Source organism: Haliotis cracherodii, unplaced genomic scaffold (genome assembly GCF_022045235.1).
Source record: "Haliotis cracherodii isolate W230 unplaced genomic scaffold, xgHalCrac1.p SCAF_12, whole genome shotgun sequence".
NCBI lineage: Eukaryota > Metazoa > Mollusca > Gastropoda > Lepetellida > Haliotidae > Haliotis > Haliotis cracherodii.
In genome coordinates this window covers 32,741,822-32,760,145 of record NW_027266267.1, presented here as the reverse complement: position 1 = coordinate 32,760,145, position 18,324 = coordinate 32,741,822, and the positions used below count along the sequence as shown (strand labels likewise).

The 18,324-nt window shown below is 42.0% G+C and overlaps 1 protein-coding gene across 1 annotated transcript; it reads left to right on the top strand.

Annotated features, from left to right (window-relative positions):
* Positions 1–576: 576 nt before the first annotated feature.
* LOC139457784 (sorbitol dehydrogenase-like) lies at positions 577–15,887 on the top strand. Its single transcript, XM_071239131.1, has 9 exons — positions 577–600; positions 3,143–3,176; positions 3,853–4,017; positions 7,182–7,341; positions 9,017–9,135; positions 9,465–9,530; positions 10,198–10,373; positions 13,155–13,276; positions 15,530–15,887. Exons 3-9 carry the CDS (start codon positions 3,867–3,869, stop codon positions 15,684–15,686), a joined length of 951 nt encoding a protein of 316 aa, XP_071095232.1. The 5' UTR covers positions 577–600; positions 3,143–3,176; positions 3,853–3,866; the 3' UTR covers positions 15,687–15,887.
* The last annotated feature ends 2,437 nt before the right edge of the window (positions 15,888–18,324 follow it).

The following is an 18,324-nucleotide window of genomic DNA, read 5'->3' as shown; positions in this document are numbered from 1 at the left end:
TGTGTAATGTTTGATACATTGAGGGAGTAAGTATGGTTTAACGCCGCAACATCGCGGCGGGTGACACCAGACACACATTGTACCCATGTGGGGAATCAACCCAAGGACCTCGACGCGACAAGCGAACACTTTAACCACTAGGCTACTCCACCGCCGATTGACACATTGAACAAGCGACGATGGTTTTGTTTGTTTGTTTGTTGCTTAACGCCGCACTCAGCAATATACCAGCTATATGGCGGTCTGTAAATAATCGAGTCTGAACCAGATCACTTTCGGGGCTGGTAGTCTTGAAGATACAATTCAGGACATATCTACGTGTCATGCGGATGAGTGCTGAGAATGACATTACATACCTACAAGTGGTCTGTGTGACAGCAAATAGGTAGCACCACTTTAATCCATTTCATGACCTAGTTCACCTAGCTGTGACCTCACGTGATAAATACCAGCTGCACTACATACCACATGGAAAGGGTTGAATGTTTTAAATGTGTGTCACAGCCAGTGTGATCTTCCGTCATACATACATATATAACAAGCATGGCGGTTCAACACAACGAGGCAGCAGTTCTCCGCGCAGTCAAAGATCTGGTGATCGTGAGTATACAAACCTGTCACGGATTTCTCGTGCATGTCACGAAGCTCACGTGCACTACATACCACACAAAAAGGGTTGAATGCATCAAATGTGTGTCACAGCCAGTGATAATCTTCCGTCATACATATATATTTAACAAGCATGGCGGTTCAACACAACGAGGCAGCAGTTCTCCGCGCAGTCAAAGATCTTGTGATCGTGAGTATACAAACCTATCACGGATTTCACGTGCATGTCACGAAGCTCACGTGCACTACATACCACACAAAAAGGGTTGAATGCATCAAATGTGTGTCACAGCCAGTGATAATCTTCCGTCATACATACATATTTAACAAGCATGGCGGTTCAACACAACGAGGCAGCAGTTCTCCGCGCAGTCAAAGATCTTGTGATCGTGAGTATACAAACCTATCACGGATTTCACGTGCATGTCACGAAGCTCACGTGCATCACGACTAATGTACATTTCGCTTGCGCAGTCGGTTGGAACACCTGTTGGTTTTCTCAAGCATCGGGTGACCAAGGTTCACTAGATTTATATTGGTGTTAACGCTGACTAACATGGATTGTGTTTCTCATTCCGTGGTCTCAATTAAAGGTCGCATGCGTGTTTATGCTTTCTATTGAAAACACTGTCATTAGGTGCTCATTATTAGAATTGTGTTAAATGTTATATGTTATAGTGTTGACATTTTATACATAGTTTAGTTCAAATAATCCACGCAAGCCATGTCACCATTCATATCATTTACATTGAACAGTACAAGGAGAAACATAACCAGTGGCGATACATGACTAGGCAAGTAACTTCTAATCAAGTTGGGATTGACCCAAAGACAACAGATCTTGGCTTTGCCTACTTCAAGAACCATAACATGCATAAGAAATTAATAATGAAAGCATCACAATCTCGCCACAAACAAATCCTCGCTGAACGTGTTGGATGGACTCCGCAGTTACGCGTGACATTTTAAAATCTGAGGGTGTTTAGAACCCCTTGCATGACCAAGCATGAGAGAATTATCTAGCAACTGACAAATAACGATACAAATTTCAGGATATACAGTGAAAATATTTCAACTATCAAGAAAGCACAATTTTTGAATGGTTTGACACCCCTATATAAATATGGACTAGACTTGCGCGAGTCAATTTAGCAGGTGCACCACATTTTCTCGTGACGAGCACATAGTTATCTCCTTATCTTTATGAAATCTTTCAGATGCGATTGAATAATTTAGGTCATAATTTACTAGAATAAAAATATTATATTAATACTATACTAATTATTTCTAACTTTCCCACAGCAGGTTGCGAGCTCAGAATATTCAATATCCCCCGCCATCCTTGCAGGCTTACGGTTGTAAATAAATATTCTTATATTTCTGTGAAAACGACAGGCACCAGTCGTAACTAGCCTAATACATTTGTAAAGGTACATGGAGAAATAATGAAACCGGAAGCAATCCTCTCCCTCATTTGAACTTGTTACTTTGGAAACAAAACATATATATATTCCAGAATCTCGAAAGGCTCCAGTTCAAAACCTGCCTGATGTGAACAGTCATTTTCCTGAAAAATATAAAATCCAGGCAACTGGGATACAATGCCATGTAATCAAGCAGGTCACCGAGCCTGACCACCTGACCCATCTAGTCGCGTCCTACCACAAACAGCGGTTGCTAACGAGCTAGGGACCTATGTTCATACGCGTAGTCCCTTACGGGTTAGCTCAGTATGCAAATAAGACACACACAACCCCTGAAGATACGTGGTAGAATATGTCTTCAGCAACCCATGCTTGCCGTAAAAGGCGACTATGCTTGTCTTAAGGGGCGACTAACGGGATCGGGTGGTCAGGCTCGCCAACTTGGTTGATACATGTCATTGTATCCCAGTTGTGTAGATCGATGAATATGATATCATAAGGAAGAGAATATATGGATGTCAACTTCTTTCTTATGAGGAACACAACGTTTCGGAGTAAAAGCTTACTCCTTCATCAGGTGAATGAATGCCACGAGGCAGCGCTAACTACTGTAAAGTGTTGGCCTCCATTGTTTATTGCTAATCACCCATCAACGCCAATCATCTGTTGGCTCCCCTTGTTAGTTTCTACCCTTTTGTTAACTTATTGATTTTATTGTCTTTACATGTACATATACATGCTCTCTACCTCATTTGCAAACATTGGGTGTCATCGTACCCGACTGTGTGGATCGCTGCTCACAATATCATTCACTCTTTTATCTAGTCCAACGGTCGTCATGTAGCTTAAATATTCCATGTTTAGAAGTTAAATATATGGCCTTAAATAACAAATAAAAATTAAAGTTTATAATTTGTAATATAGTTTCAACTTTAATTTGGGATAAGTTCAAGATGCCATTTTGTTTTCAGTAATAACAGAATGTATTTGTCATCTGTAAACGCTAGTGTTGAAACTATTTAGTCTGGAAACGTTAGTCTTTCGCCTAACGCGCCCTTAACCTCTTAGCTCTTATTCCCAAATATCCCTCGCGTCCTTCTGATTCGCAGGAACCGATTCCAGTGCCTGACCTTGAAGATAATGGTAAGTTTTTTCATAAGTAGTGCCTTCAGCATACTGCAATTACAAATCTGATCCTGCAATTTGATAAATAAAACTAAAACATAAATAAATAAAAGGGACAATATCCTTTCCATATTTATAAGAAATCTCTGATAAAAGCAGAGTCGATTGAGCATGTGTTTATGAATCACCGGACCGCCTCCGTGGTCTTGTGGTAGAGTGTCCGCCCGGAGAGCGAAACGTCAGGGGTTGTACTTGTCTGGTGCCCGGAGTTAAGGGCTGAGTGAGGTGTTCATGTTAAACTGCGGCATGGTATCTCAGTGTGCTAGCACAATAAATCGGCATCAGTCCGGACTATTACAAGCAGCAAAAAACAACAACACACACACACACACACACACACACACACACACACACACACACACACACACACACATGCATGCACGTCGTTATATAAGTGCAATAATCTTGGACGCGACGCGACGCGACGCGTTAAACCCAATTTCACCTCAGCTACTCAGATACCAGGTGTTCACCTGAATAAACACGGGATCAAGTATTCTTTTCCTTCCTGCACACATTCATTCATTCAACAGGAAGCTAGTCTGTGGAGTACTATTATTGTTGTTGTCATTTAACTGACCTATGTTTCATAAGGACACACACCTGCCTACATATTACGGCGGTCTCTTTGCAGAAGTTCTGCTACGAATGGGTTCTGTTGGGATCTGCGGATCTGACATCATGTACTGGCAGCGTGGCGGCAATAGGAGATTCAGGCTCGAGTCCCCGATGATTATCGGCCATGAGGGCAGCGGGACTGTGGCCAAGGTCGGGTCAAAGGTCAAAACCTTAAAAATAGGTAAGCGTTATTTTACCTTATTGTTTTCTGGCTGAACATGTTCTTGTGGAAATATTTTCTTTTCCTTCTTTATTCATCTCAGCAGGTACAGCATATATTTACATGTCATGTCAATACAAATGTGGTACATGGTATTCAAGAAATGTACATCTTTTCATGCATATACATTCTTGCCTGTCAAGTCAACGTACTGTATCAGTGTGTCTTACAAATTAGGTTTTAAACAAAGTGTGGAAGGAAGACCAGTAACTAAACACGTTTGCATAGTTAGAATTTGTAAATGACATTACCTTTGTAGCATTGTAAGATCTCATGCTGTATGTGTTCAAAATGTGGCAGTAATCCTGTCCTACATTGTCTGTATATTCCTTGTTTTGTTATTAAGAGTACAATATTCAGTGGGTTGTTGTGTTTCCCTTGAAATCCAAACAAACATTTCGTCTGATTAAATCAATGGTTCCTTCCACATCGGATTTTATCCAAATGTACAGTTTCCCCCAAATCTTTCTTACATGTCCACTATCATACAACATATTGATTGTAGTTTCAGGTTGATTTGTACAGGAAGTAAACATAGGAGAATCAACATATCCAATTTTATATAAATATTTGTTAGTTGTAAGTATGTAGTGAATAATCTTAAACTGAAACCATCTAATATCCTCACTCTGGGTGCATCTTTTTGCCCTCAATATATGTTCTTGCCAATCCGTTTCACAAAATGTCTTATTTAGTATACTTTCCCATTGTTCAATGTCATGGAATTTAACAAACTCCTGTGCTGATAAAGTCTTGTAAAATTCTTTACTACCCATATTTTGGTTTAGCAGATGTGATATATTGAGTGGCATGGTTTGGTCGAGGAGATACAGAATTGAAAACATTCAATTACTTTACCTAACAAAATTGTTTGACTGCATTAACAACTCCATTATATTCTAATTTGTTTGGAGTCCATACATATGCACAAAAGCATCAAATACATAAACTTTACCTTTGTCATCCACTAAATCCCCAATGAAGGTTACACCTCTGCTTGACCAATGTTTATAAATGATTGGGCTATTTCCTATTTGTATTCTACTATTAAACCATATAGATTGTCTCACAATATCTTGACCAGTTTTCAGTTTCTTTTTGGACAAGTGGGTGGTGGTGCCAAAACTTCCAAAACATCCTTCCAAAATACATTCCTGGTATTCTAGCAATAAATACGTCAACACAGGTGGCATCTGACAACCATAATCTCTCTCTATTTGGAAATAAGCAAGCAACTAACTCAGTCCATTTTAAGTGATAATACTATAATCTTCTGATCCATGAAGGTTTTTGTGCTGCAATCACATCCTTTATAATTGGCATGTTAATTCCACCATGTTTTGGGGGTTGGGGCATTATTTGTCTTTTCACTTTATTCGGTTTTCTCTCCCATGCAAATTTGAAACATCTTTTCTGATAAGTATCAATCACATCTTTTGGAGGGTTGGGTATGGAAGAAAAATATGTTTCAATTTTGACAATAAGATGCTTTTGGGGACTATATTTCTACCTATTGGAGTCACATTTCTTACCGTTCATAGGTTCATTTCCCTCCCAAATTTTTTCAACTTTATTTTATAATTATCCTCTAATACAGCGGTGATAGCAAATGCCAGTGATAATAATATACATTCACCCGGCGGCGATAGTGGTCAAGCTTCCGTGATGGGCTAGACAGGGAATCACGGATAATGAGTGATCCCTACATGGAAGCTCGTCTTGACGTGATGAAAATGAGTGAGAGATACGAAAGGCATGCTCTTGTCGCATTATATACCGTCTAACTAGCTTACAGAACTTTCTAGACAGTGCTGTAAGGCTCTATACAATGGTGGACAAGTCTCGCCGTTTCCGGAAGTTACCACACCACTCTACAATCTAAATTTCCTGGCGACTGCTTACATTAAATAGTACTACATTCCTGACGACTAATCACTGCCCAAATACAATCCAATGAGCGTCTACCGAATCTCAACAGAAACAACGTTACACAGTTACAATCATTGTTCAAAAAAAAATACACTGCCATATAACAATTGTCTGGTCCAGACTCTAGTATTTACAGAACGCGGTCATATAGCTGGGATATTGCTGAGTGCCGCGTTAAACAACAAATAAACAACAAAGGTTACCCCCTTGGGTAAATGTATGCATACAACCCAGGCTTCGGTGTCTTTTTTCTTATGTACATATTCAAAGTCATATATACTCGAAGGCAAGAGAGGGGGCACGGGTGGCCCAGTCGTCTAAGGCGCCCCGATTCCCTGTGCAGAGTTGCGTCCCTTGGAACCTATGATTTGTGGGTTCGAATCCTGGTTCGCCCCGATTATGTTTCTAGCTTTGTCAGCACCATACCCGTGCTCGTGGGTTTCACCGAAGTGGTAAACGTCTGAGACCTGCATCACTTCGGGCTTTCCTCCCACATTAAGCTGACACGCCGCGATATGACTGACATAATGTTGAAAGCGGAGTTAAACCCAACTCACTCACTTACTCGAAGGCAAGAGTCTAGAGGTAGAGCGTCCGCCCGGAGAGCGGAAGGTCCGGGGTTCGATCCCCGGCCGCGTCAGACCAAAAGATGTAAAAGATGGTACTTGTTGTTACCCTATCTGGCGCTCGTGCATGCACGTCGCTATATAAGTGCAATAATCTGGGACGCGACGTTAGGTTAGTGAGGTATTCATGTTAAACTGCGGCATGGTATCTCACTGGCTAGCACTATAAATAGGCATCAGTCCGGACTAGTACAAGCAGCCACACACACACACGTGCATGCACGTCGCTATATAAGTGCAATATTCTTGGACGCGACGATAAAACCCAATTTCACCTCACCTCACCAAAGGCAAGAGTGATTGTGACACACAAACAATAAACAGAATCAGTGTTAAACTTTTACTGCTGCAAAGTAAATGTTATGACATGGAAAGACAATGTGTCAGAGTATGGTAACGATCAACAACCGCGTTTCTTCGACCTTGTTACAACAGGCTTTCTCTGGGTCAAATCCAAAAATTCATTCACGAGATTACCAAAGAAAATTGCCTCGGAATGTAGTTTCTTATTTTCATATTTTAGTCATAATTGACTGTGAAATTGAATAATAAAGTTTTATCTTATCTTAGGAGATCGCGTGGCGATAGAGCCTGGCACGCCGTGCCGCCAGTGTTTCCAGTGCAAGCAAGGCACCTACAACCTCTGTCCGGACATCACGTTCTGTGCCACGCCCCCTGATCATGGAAACATTTGCCGTTATTACAAACACGCTGAAGATTTTTGTTTCAAGTAAGCTACAAAATTCAGGCACTTGTTTAAGCCGCATTCAGAACTATTCCAACTGTATCGCACGGCCTGTAGATAGTAGTCTGCTGACAGGCAAATTGTACGGATGTACAGGCATTCGAGATACGATGAAACGAGGCTGACCACCAGATCCCCATTTAAGTCAACTCTTATTGATGCTTAAGTGGACCTGTATGTAGGCATACGCAATCTAGCAGCTGACTAAGGGTCCGACAGTTTGATATTCTGGGGTGATCTTGAATTTTTTTAAAGAAACACACCTTGAAGCAATTTCATTTTTATAGCAGGCAATTATATTTTAATGATGAATTTAAGCTTAATGATTCATTTTATTTTCGGGGACAATTATGTTTTTTTCGATAAAATCCCAGCAGTCTCAACCCATGGATTTGCAATAATAATATCCAAGAAAGAGAACCGAAGCGATCCGCCATTTTATATTTTGGGGAAAGTGCTGGGATCTTTTCAATAGACAGCATACCTTTTTCAGTCGCTTCTTCAACACAGGCAAATACGTTGTGGGGGAAAACCATGCATATGACGACACATTTTCTTTTGTGAAAATATCCAAAGCATCCCTAGAAAATGCATTGGTCGATAAATAATGCGGTGTAAGTGTGGTAATCACACTGGGGATTATGTAATAACCCAAAATATACTTTTCAGTGAATGTTCAGTGCACATATAACCTAGATCTACCATATGTAAAGGTTGTTGTTTAACTCCGCGCTGAGCAATGTTCCAGGGCCCCGTCGCACAAGGCGATCTAACCGCTACGGCTGTCGACAGTCTATGTTAAAGTTAGGGAGTTACGATCATCCTAGCTTGTGGAACAGAGCCTACCTGTATGGCGCGGTCTGTAAACCCAGCGATTGACATCATGAGCATTGATCCATGCAATTGGGATATGATGACATGCATCAACCATGCCGGCGAGCCTGACCACTCGATCTCGTTAGTCGCCTCTTACGACAAGTATAGACGCCTTTTACGGCAAGTATGGTTGCTGAATCCGGATCTTCATGGGTAAGATGTAAAGGTAACACCAATAATTCAATAACCGTGTTAATTTTATATTCTGATCCACTGACCTTACTATCTTATTTCTAGATACGTTGTTTTCATTGATCGCGATAACGTGTTGATTCCCGGATAGAACAGAACCCGTACGCTTTGTTTCGACTGAATGGGGGAACGGGGGTTACAAGGTGTGACCTGACTGATTGAGCTCATGCTATCAACCACTGGTTTGCCTTGCCCGCTTTCGATTATTTACTGACCGCCGACTGACCTGACAAGTGCTTACTGTCACGTAATTTAATATATATTCACCCCCTGCTTGCGGTGTTAACCTACGTATTTAATGTTGTACTCGGAATGCAAAAACAGCGGAACACTTGAACTGTTTAACCACAATCAACTTATAGACCTCGAAAAACATTTCCCATCATGGTGGTGTCCTCTCTAACTAGATGTATTCAATGGTGTGAGTCACCACGTCTCGTTCTTACGGGTACCCATCATACAACTAGGCGTGTAGTTAATAGTAGCTGTAACTTCCATTATGGAAACTGGTCATTTTGTGTAGTTTGAATTACAGACTGAGAAAACATTCTCTTTTTACGATAGTTCAAATACTGCTTCATGTTCAATACAGACTACCTGATCACGTGACTTTAGATGAAGGCGCACTGATGGAACCACTCTCTGTCGCGATCTACGCATGTCGCCGAGGGGAAGTAACTCTTGGATCAAAACTACTGATCTGTGGAGCAGGTATAACAGTAAACGCCATAAAACGATCGTGTTCTTTCGAACAATTTTTTGAGACACGATGCCCCATATGCTATTATATTTTAACCGTCAAATCAGTTACTCAGTGAGTGGTCTCCCCTTTTCTCAAACTCGACCTTCACATTTAAACGTTCGTGACCTTCATGCAACTTGCCAAAACATAATCTGCAACCAAATCACTCGTGGCTGTACGATGACGTAACACACAGCATTGTGGAATCCTACAGACCTTTACAGACTAGTTACAAGATGCTGTAACCTGCAATCGTTAAATCATATGTCATGCATCTTCCTTTATCTGTGCCCCACAGGTCCTGTAGGAATCCTGTGCATGATGGCGGGGAAAGCGGCTGGGGCCTCACAGGTTTTAATCACAGGTTCTGTAAAGTGAGTGAAAGAATGATGTTGTACGCCGCAGCACGCAATACGACAGCTATATCACGGCGGCCTGTGAATAATCGAGTCTGGACAATGTGGCAGGAAATCCATGTAGGTCTCAGATGTTTACTACTTTGGTGAAAATCACGAAGAAGGGTTTTGTGCTGAATCCTGGCACTCTGTAACCCTTAGCATGCTGACAGACCAAGGGTCGCTGGGATTCAAACCCTAGATTAGCGGACCCTTGCAGGACAAAGGTTGACGAAGTTGAGCAGCAAGTAACAACGCCTGAGTCAACTGTGTGACCTGTGTCCATAAAAGATAAACATAACGTCACTACATAACCACAGTGTTCACATATTACCCAAGGTCTCTATGAACATTTAAGGTGGGAGGATACCCACACCCACCCCGTCTGGATACGCCAGTGTATAACTATTGACTGCTTCATTGGTTACTACCACCGTGTCTGTTAAAGAGATGATTTTTCAAGCAGTGTACTTTACTTTCCTAATGACACGTTTGTCAAGCCACGGGAGATAACTCTCGCTGACTTTGGGTGTATGTCCTCTTCAGGTTTAACACGAACTAATAACTGAAAGACAAACATATACCTGGTTCTATTATGAGGTTGACAATAATCTTTACATCTTAATTTAAATACAGATATAGATGACAACAGACTGAGGATGGCCAAATCACTCGGGGCAGACCACACAATTAACGTGACTGGACGAGATAAGCTTGAAGTTGCTGGTGAAATCGAGGCTTTGATGGGCAGTCAACCGGAAGTGACGATTGAGTGTAGTAGCGTGGACTACAGTTATGTTCTGGGAATTCACGTGAGTCACGAGACACCCGCCTGATCACGGTTCAGAGAACGAGCTTTTTACTCACAACCTTTCCTTAAATGTCCCATTCGTTAATTGTCTTTCCGTTATCTTTATAGGAATGAACGTATCTGGACACATTTCGAAGGTCTTGTTTCACCCCAATAAATATTGCCATGCACACGTGATCATTATGTGTCTGTGTCTGTCCGCATCTGCATTCTGTCTGTGTCTGTATTTGTATCTGTGTCTGTATTTGTATCTGTGTCTGTATTTGTATCTGTTTCTGTATTTGTGTGGGTCTGATTATCTATTCGTACCTGTATCTGAATCTATTCGTACCACTATCTGTGTTTTTGTCTGTGTCTGTGTCTGTGTCTGTGTCTGTGTCTGTGTCTGTATATGTGTATATACCTGTCTCTCTGACAGCGACTGTGGCCGCGTCTGCATCTGCGTTTGTATCTGCGTCTGCGTCTGTATTTGTGTCTGAGTCTGCGTCAGTGTTTGCCTCTGCGTCTGCGTCAGTGTTTGCCTCTGCGTCTGCGTCTGCGCCTCCGTCTGCATATGTATCTGCGTGTGTATTTGTATCTGTGTCTTTATTTGTATTTGTCTTTATTTTTACATCTATCCGAGGCAAGGGAGTTAATTGACTGTCAAGTTTCCGCCCTTGCCGAACTAGACTGGAATCGATCGTACCGCCACCAATGGCCATTTCGAGTTATGTCCCTTCTATGTTGCTCCTATTGACCAATTAGATAACACCACTCATACCACTTGCATTTGCTTCAAATAAAATGGCGGATTGATAATCAAAATCTATATTGTAATGCATTGTAATCTTGTCTGTAATACTTCGCAGACTGTATCACATCACGTGAGCACCTTGATTAAAAAACATAAATAGATTTAGAAAATATCAGTTGACGCCCAGTTGGCGGTACACATGCTTTGCAAATCCTGCAATCGACCGAAATTTGCACGGCAGTTTACGAACCGGATGTTGATTTCGTTACGCGATTTTGATTGGACTATTTACTCGTTAGTCCAGCCAAAATATACACCATACTTCCAGCCCAGTTCGGCAAGTGTGGAAACCGGACTTTTACCGTCAGTTAACTCCCTTTCCTCGGGAAGATGGTATCTGTATCTTTGTCTGCATTTGTGTATATGTCTGTCTGCCTGTGCCTGTGTCTGTGTCTGTATTTGTATATGTGTCTGTCTGCCTGTGCCTGTGTCTGTATTTGTATATGTGTCTGTCTGCCTATGCCTGTGCCTGTGTCTGTATTTGTATATGTGTCTGTCTGCCTGTGCCTGTGTCTGTATTTGTATATGTGTCTGTCTGCCTGTGCCTGTGCCTGTGTCTGTATTTGTATATGTGTCTGTCTACCTGTGCCCGTGCCTGTGTCTGTATTTGTATATGTGTCTGCCAGCCTGTGCCTGTGCCTGTGCCTGTGTCTGTATTTGTATATGTGTCTGCCTGTGCCTGTGCCTGTGTCTGTATTTATATACGTGTCTGTCTGCCTGTGCCCGTGCCTGTGTCTGTATTTGTATGCGTGTCTGTCTGCCTGTGCCTGTGCCTGTGTCTGTATTTGTATATGTGTCTGCCTGTGCCTGTGTCTGTATTTGTATATGTGTCTGCCTGTGCCTGTGTCTGTGTCTGTATTTGTATATGTGTCTGCCTGTGCCTGTGTCTGTGTCTGTATTTGTATATGTGTCTGTCTGCATGTGCCTGTGTCTGTGTCTGTATTTGTATATGTGTCTGCCTGTGCCTGTGTCTGTGTCTGTATTTGTATATGTGTCTGCCTGTGCCCGTGCCTGTGTCTGTATTTGTATACGTGTCTGTCTGCCTGTGCCCGTGCCTGTGTCTGTATTTGTATACGTGTCTGTCTGCCTGTGCCTGTGCCTGTGTCTGTATTTGTATATGTGTCTGCCTGTGCCTGTGTCTGTGTCTGTATTTGTATATGTGTCTGTCTGCCTGTGCCTGTGTCTGTATTTGTATACGTGTCTGTCTGCCTGTGCCTGTCTGTATTTGTATATGTGTCTGTCTGCCTGTGCCTGTGTCTGTATTTGTATATGTGTCTGTCTGTCTGTGCCTGTGTCTGTGTCTGTATTTGTTTAAGTGTCTGTCTGCCTGTGCCTGTGCCTATGTCTGTATTTGTATATGTGTCTGTCTGTCTGTGCCTGTGTCTGTGTCTGTATTTGTTTAAGTGTCTGTCTGCCTGCGCCTGTGTCTGTGTCTATATTTGTTTAAGTGTCAATATTTATATACCTGTGCCTATATTGGTAGCTGTGTCTGTATTTGTGTCTATTTAATTTATCTGTGGCTATATTTGTATATGTGTTTGTATGTGCGTCTGCGTATATGTATGTATCTGAGTCTGTGTCAGTATCTGGGTACGTATCGGTGTCTGTATCAGTATCTGGGTATGTATCTGAGTCTGTGTCTACTTTTAGGTCTGCATTCTGGTCTGGTTCCTAGGTTATATTTCTGCAATATTGCTTAAGACGAAATACCACCACCAACCGCTGTAACCATAGTAAGGCCGCATTATGTGTTGGTTCTGTGATGCAAACAAAATACAATATCATCTTCATCACCCCAGTTGTGTCTTGATACGGTGATTGTGACTTACCTTGTGATCAATTGGTGCGACTTTGTTACTCGGTCGAGGACGTGTCACTGTATACTCGCTGATCTAGCTGGACTATTACTGACTGCGGTGTTAAAGAACACTCACTCACTCACTCACTGATTCCCTGTCACGAGTCTGTACCCGAGGGGTTGTATTCCAGGCGACGCGGCCAGGCGGGTGTCTAGTGGTCGTGGGACGACCGTCACAGCAGACCGTGCTACCATTAGACGAGGCCTTCAGGAAACAAGTGGACATGAAGGGCGTCTTCAGATATACAAACTGGTAACACTACTGCATCCCTGTAACACAATCACTGCATCCCTGTACCACTCTCACTGCATCCCTGTAACACAATCACTGCATCAGCAACACAATCACTGCATCCCTGTAACACAATCACTGCATCTCAGTAACGCAATCACTGCATCCATGTAACAAAATAACTGCATCCCTGTAACACAATCACTGCATCCCTATAACACAATCACTGCATCCCTGTAACACAATCACTGCATCCATGTAACACTATCACTGCATCCATGTAACAGAATAACTGCATCCATGTAACACAATCACTGCATCCCTGTAACACAATCATTGCATCCCTATAACACAATCACGGCATCCCTGTAACAGAATAACTGCATCCATGTAACACAATCACTGCATCCCTGTAACACTATCACTGCATCTCAGTAACACAATCACTGCATCCCTGTAACACAATTACTGCATCTCAGTAACACTATCACTGCATCCCTGTAACACTATCGCTGCATCCCTGTAACAAAATTAACTGCATCCCTGTAACATAATCACTGCATCCATGTAACACAATCACTGCATCCCTGTAACACAATCACTGCATCCCTGTAACACAATCACTGCATCCCTGTAACACTATCACTGCATCCCTGTAACACTATCGCTGCATCCCTGTAACAAAATTAACTGCATCCCTGTAACATAATCACTGCATCCATGTAACACAATCACTGCATCCCTGTAACACAATCACTGCATCCCTGTAACACAATCACTGCATCCCTGTAATACTATCACTGCATCCCTATAACACTAGCACTGCATCCCTGTAACACTAGCACTGCATTCCTTTAACACAATCACTGCATCCCAGTAACACAATCACTGCATCCATGTAACACAATCACTGCATCAGTAACACTATCACTGCATCCATGTAACACTATCACTGCATCCCTGTAACACTATCACTGCATCCATGTAACAGAATAACTGCATCCATGTAACACAATCACTGCATCCCTGTAACACAATCACTGCATCCCTGTAACAATCACTGCATCCCTGTAACACTAGCACTGCATCCATGTAACACAATCACTGCATCAGTAACACAATCACTGCATCCATGTAACACAATCACTGCATCCCAGTAACACAATCACTGCATCCATGTAACACAATCACTGCATCCATGTAACACTATCACTGCATCCCTGAAACACAATCACTACATCCATGTAACAAAACCACTGCATCCCTGTAACAGAATAACTGCATCCATGTAACACGATCACTGCATCAGTAACACAATCACTACATCAGTAACACAATCGCTGCATCCCTGTTACCCAATCACTGCATTCCTGTAACATAATAACTGCATCCCTGTAACAGAATAACTGCATCAGTAACACAATCACTGCATCCATGTAACACAATCACTGCATCCCAGTAACACAATCACTGCATCCATGTAACACAATCACTGCATCCATGTAACACTATCACTGCATCCCTGAAACACAATCACTGCATCCATGTAACAAAACCACTGCATCCCTGTAACAGAATAACTGCATCCATGTAACACGATCACTGCATCAGTAACACAATCACTACATCAGTAACACAATCGCTGCATCCCTGTTACCCAATCACTGCATTCCTGTAACATAATAACTGCATCCCTGTAACAGAATAACTGCATCAGTAACACAATCACTGCATCAGTAACACAATCACTGCATCCCAGTAACACTATCACTGCATCCCCGTGGCACATGAGTGGTTGAGTTTTGTTTCTGAACGGCACGTCAGCTTCATGTTGGATGCAGGTCTCAGACGTTTACCACTTCAATGGTGAAACCCACGAACACGGGTATGGTGCTGACAAACCTGGAAACATAATCAGGGTGAAACGGGGTTCGAACCCACATTCAAAGGTTTCTGGCACGGGACCCTGAGCTACTCTTGACCTCAAGCACATAGGGAAACATAGCAGGAACATAGACCATACGATGGCGGACATTCGAATGTAAGGGAGGATGTCGGAGTTGAAATGGCGACATTCCCAATCGACACGTTAAACGTTCATTACTATTTAAAATCAGTGCGTTCAATATACTGACGCAAATTAGCAATAATACATGTCCTTTATCCAAGTTTAACCATGTCTGAGATAATATATGCTTTCAAACATGCTTAAATAAACCTTTATTCAATTGAAATTACTATTTCTGAAAACAAATTGATTTGCTCTTATTTCAGTTATCCAGCTGCACTAGCGATGATATCTACGGGCAAGATCAACGTCAAGCCGATGATAACGCATCATTTCACCCTAAACGAGACTTTGCGTGCTTTCGAAACTGCTATATCACGTGACGCTAAAGCCGTCAAGGTCATCATCCACTGTGATCAGTGACCAGTCGTACTTCCATTAATACTGGCGAAATCAGGATGATAGTGTGTTTTTGTACAGAATGTGATTGTGTAAGATTCTACGAAATAGAGCATTACTGAATCTATAGGTGACCAAGAGTCAACCAGTACCAAAGAATTTGCATGACACTACTCTAATTACCGTGTTTCCTCTATTCAAATGCACGCCCGCCAGTCAACAGATACGCACACTTGTCTTCTCTGATATTGTAATAAAAAACGTGTGATAAAGTGCTACAGTGCACCTGGCAGTGTGTGGGGACAATGATTACACTTAAAGCGCTGGTTTTCATATCAAATTAACGGCCACAGAACCTAAGGCAAACTCATGTTAGGATTCGAACCCGAGTTTTCGGCGTGTCAGCAGCAGGCTATCTACTCCCGCGTACAGGCACCATGTGTAGCCAATGCCCTGTGCGGCAGTTTGCAGGGCAACTGATAATTGCTAAATTTGATTGTCACACAAATTACAATTATATTAACAAATACATAAATATGCACAGTAAGGTCTTCTGTTGGGGGTGATGTCAATATGATTGGGGAACACAAAAGACGTTTTATATTAACACAAAGTAGACTCAGATAATTGCAAAATGGCTGAAAAACGTAAACCTCACAGGCTCACCGGCGAGAAGATTCGAACTTAGAAACGAGATGATGTGTAATATATGTGTGTCAATGTTTAATAGTATTTTCAGATTTACGTCCCTTAGACCAGTGAACTGGCTTGGACTGTTCGAGTCTGTGCATGGAGAATCACATCAGATACTAAAGAGCCACCTCGCACCAATCACCCGCTGTGGTAACGAAATATGCGCTTTGGGAAGAGTCAATTGGTTTGGGGTTTTAAAAACTAGCAACGTTTCCACCCTACATAAAACAAGTCCAATTGATTTTATGAGCGCTTACGGCGATTTTGTCAAAATTGATATCGGCCTTAGAGCAATCTCATTAAAATCAAATCTTTGTTCTCGCTTCCGCTCAACAAAGATCTGAGGACATTCCCTTACGGGTCACGTCAGACCGACTTTGACCGGCCAATGGATTGACCAATCAGAATGGACCTTTCTCGTGCTTTACGGCACTACTTTCAAATTGGCGACGACGCTTTGAAACATATTTTGACATATTCTCGATTACAAATTTGAAACCTGAACAAAAGAACATTCTGGAATGGCCAATAGATGGTCTAGTATGGATTCTGTCGTTTAACCCGTAACTATCGTTCAGAATACCCCGTGTAAAAGTTTTCGAGGTAGCATGATTAGAAATCACATTCCGACTGTCACTTTCATAATCTGGTAAGCGAGGCTCTGATTAGTCGGATAAAAGGTCGTTTTTATGTGACCCCTAATGGGATGTCTTCAGATGTTTGTTTAGCGGTAGCGAGAACTAAGGTCTGATTTTAATGAGATTGGCCTTAGAGATGCGATAGTCTGTCTGACAGTCGAGACGTTAGGCATCCCTCGGCTAATGTCGATTTGCAGTTCATTGTTCTCTGAATATTTTATTTACGTTTGTCGCGGGTCCTGGACGGCGATGTAATTAAGTGGACTAAGGCGGTGAAGATGGTTTAAAACGATTTATTCTCTGTAAAAGGTATAAATAGCATCAGTATTAATTGATGTTCAGTCGAGTGAGCAAGAAGGCCTTCGCTCGGCTGTGGCGTGACAAGAAGTGACATTTGAAAGTGTCCACGTCACACCCCAAATATGCGCACGAGATACTGCTGGTTAGACAACCTGGAGTAAGAGATGAAGAGTACGTAAAAGGAAATAGCGTTAACTCCTGCAATATTAAAATAACTTTCAATATATCCGGCGACACGTTAAAGATATAATTTCAGTCAATCGAAAAATAATAAACCAAACACATAGTGTTTTCGGTTCGTACAGTGAACTGTAATTTTGAGGTCAACGAATATACCAATGTATCCACGAAGATACCAAATGTAACAAATTAAAAACCTTTCTACATAAGCCATTTAGTCGGTGATTATTTTTAAAAGGGCAGATCCATGTTTCAATAACATATCTTACCTAGTGTCCACACGCACTCACACACAACGCCGACTCACTTAGTAATACTATAAAATGCAATTTGTTTAAAGCACGTCATTTCGAGAGGGAAATATGCCACTCATTTAGATTTCTTGGGTATCCATGGGGAACAAAAACAATAACAAAGGCAACAACTCGGGCTGGGATGAGTCCAAATTTACTACCCGGGTACCTACCCCCCTATTACCCGACCCTACCCGGGTACCCACTGTCGGTCTCAAGAGATAGGTACAACATGTCCGATTGGGAATTTTTTTTTACCAAAGCCCTGACGTATTAAGATACATGTATTAAACATTCTGGTCATGCAAACACTGAAGTTGACTTAAGTTATATCTTTATTCCACCATATGAAGTCAGAAGGAATGGGTGCATAGTCAGAAAGAAATGCGAACATTCGTGACTTGTAGTGTAACCATTGAGTTCTAGATAAGTTTTGTCATTAAACAATACATCTCGGGTCCGGGTAGTCCTGTGGGTACCCGGGTCCTACTCAGTGTCCACCCAACCCGGGTACCCGAGTTACCCGTCCGAACCCTAGCAACAACCCGTCCCGGTCAA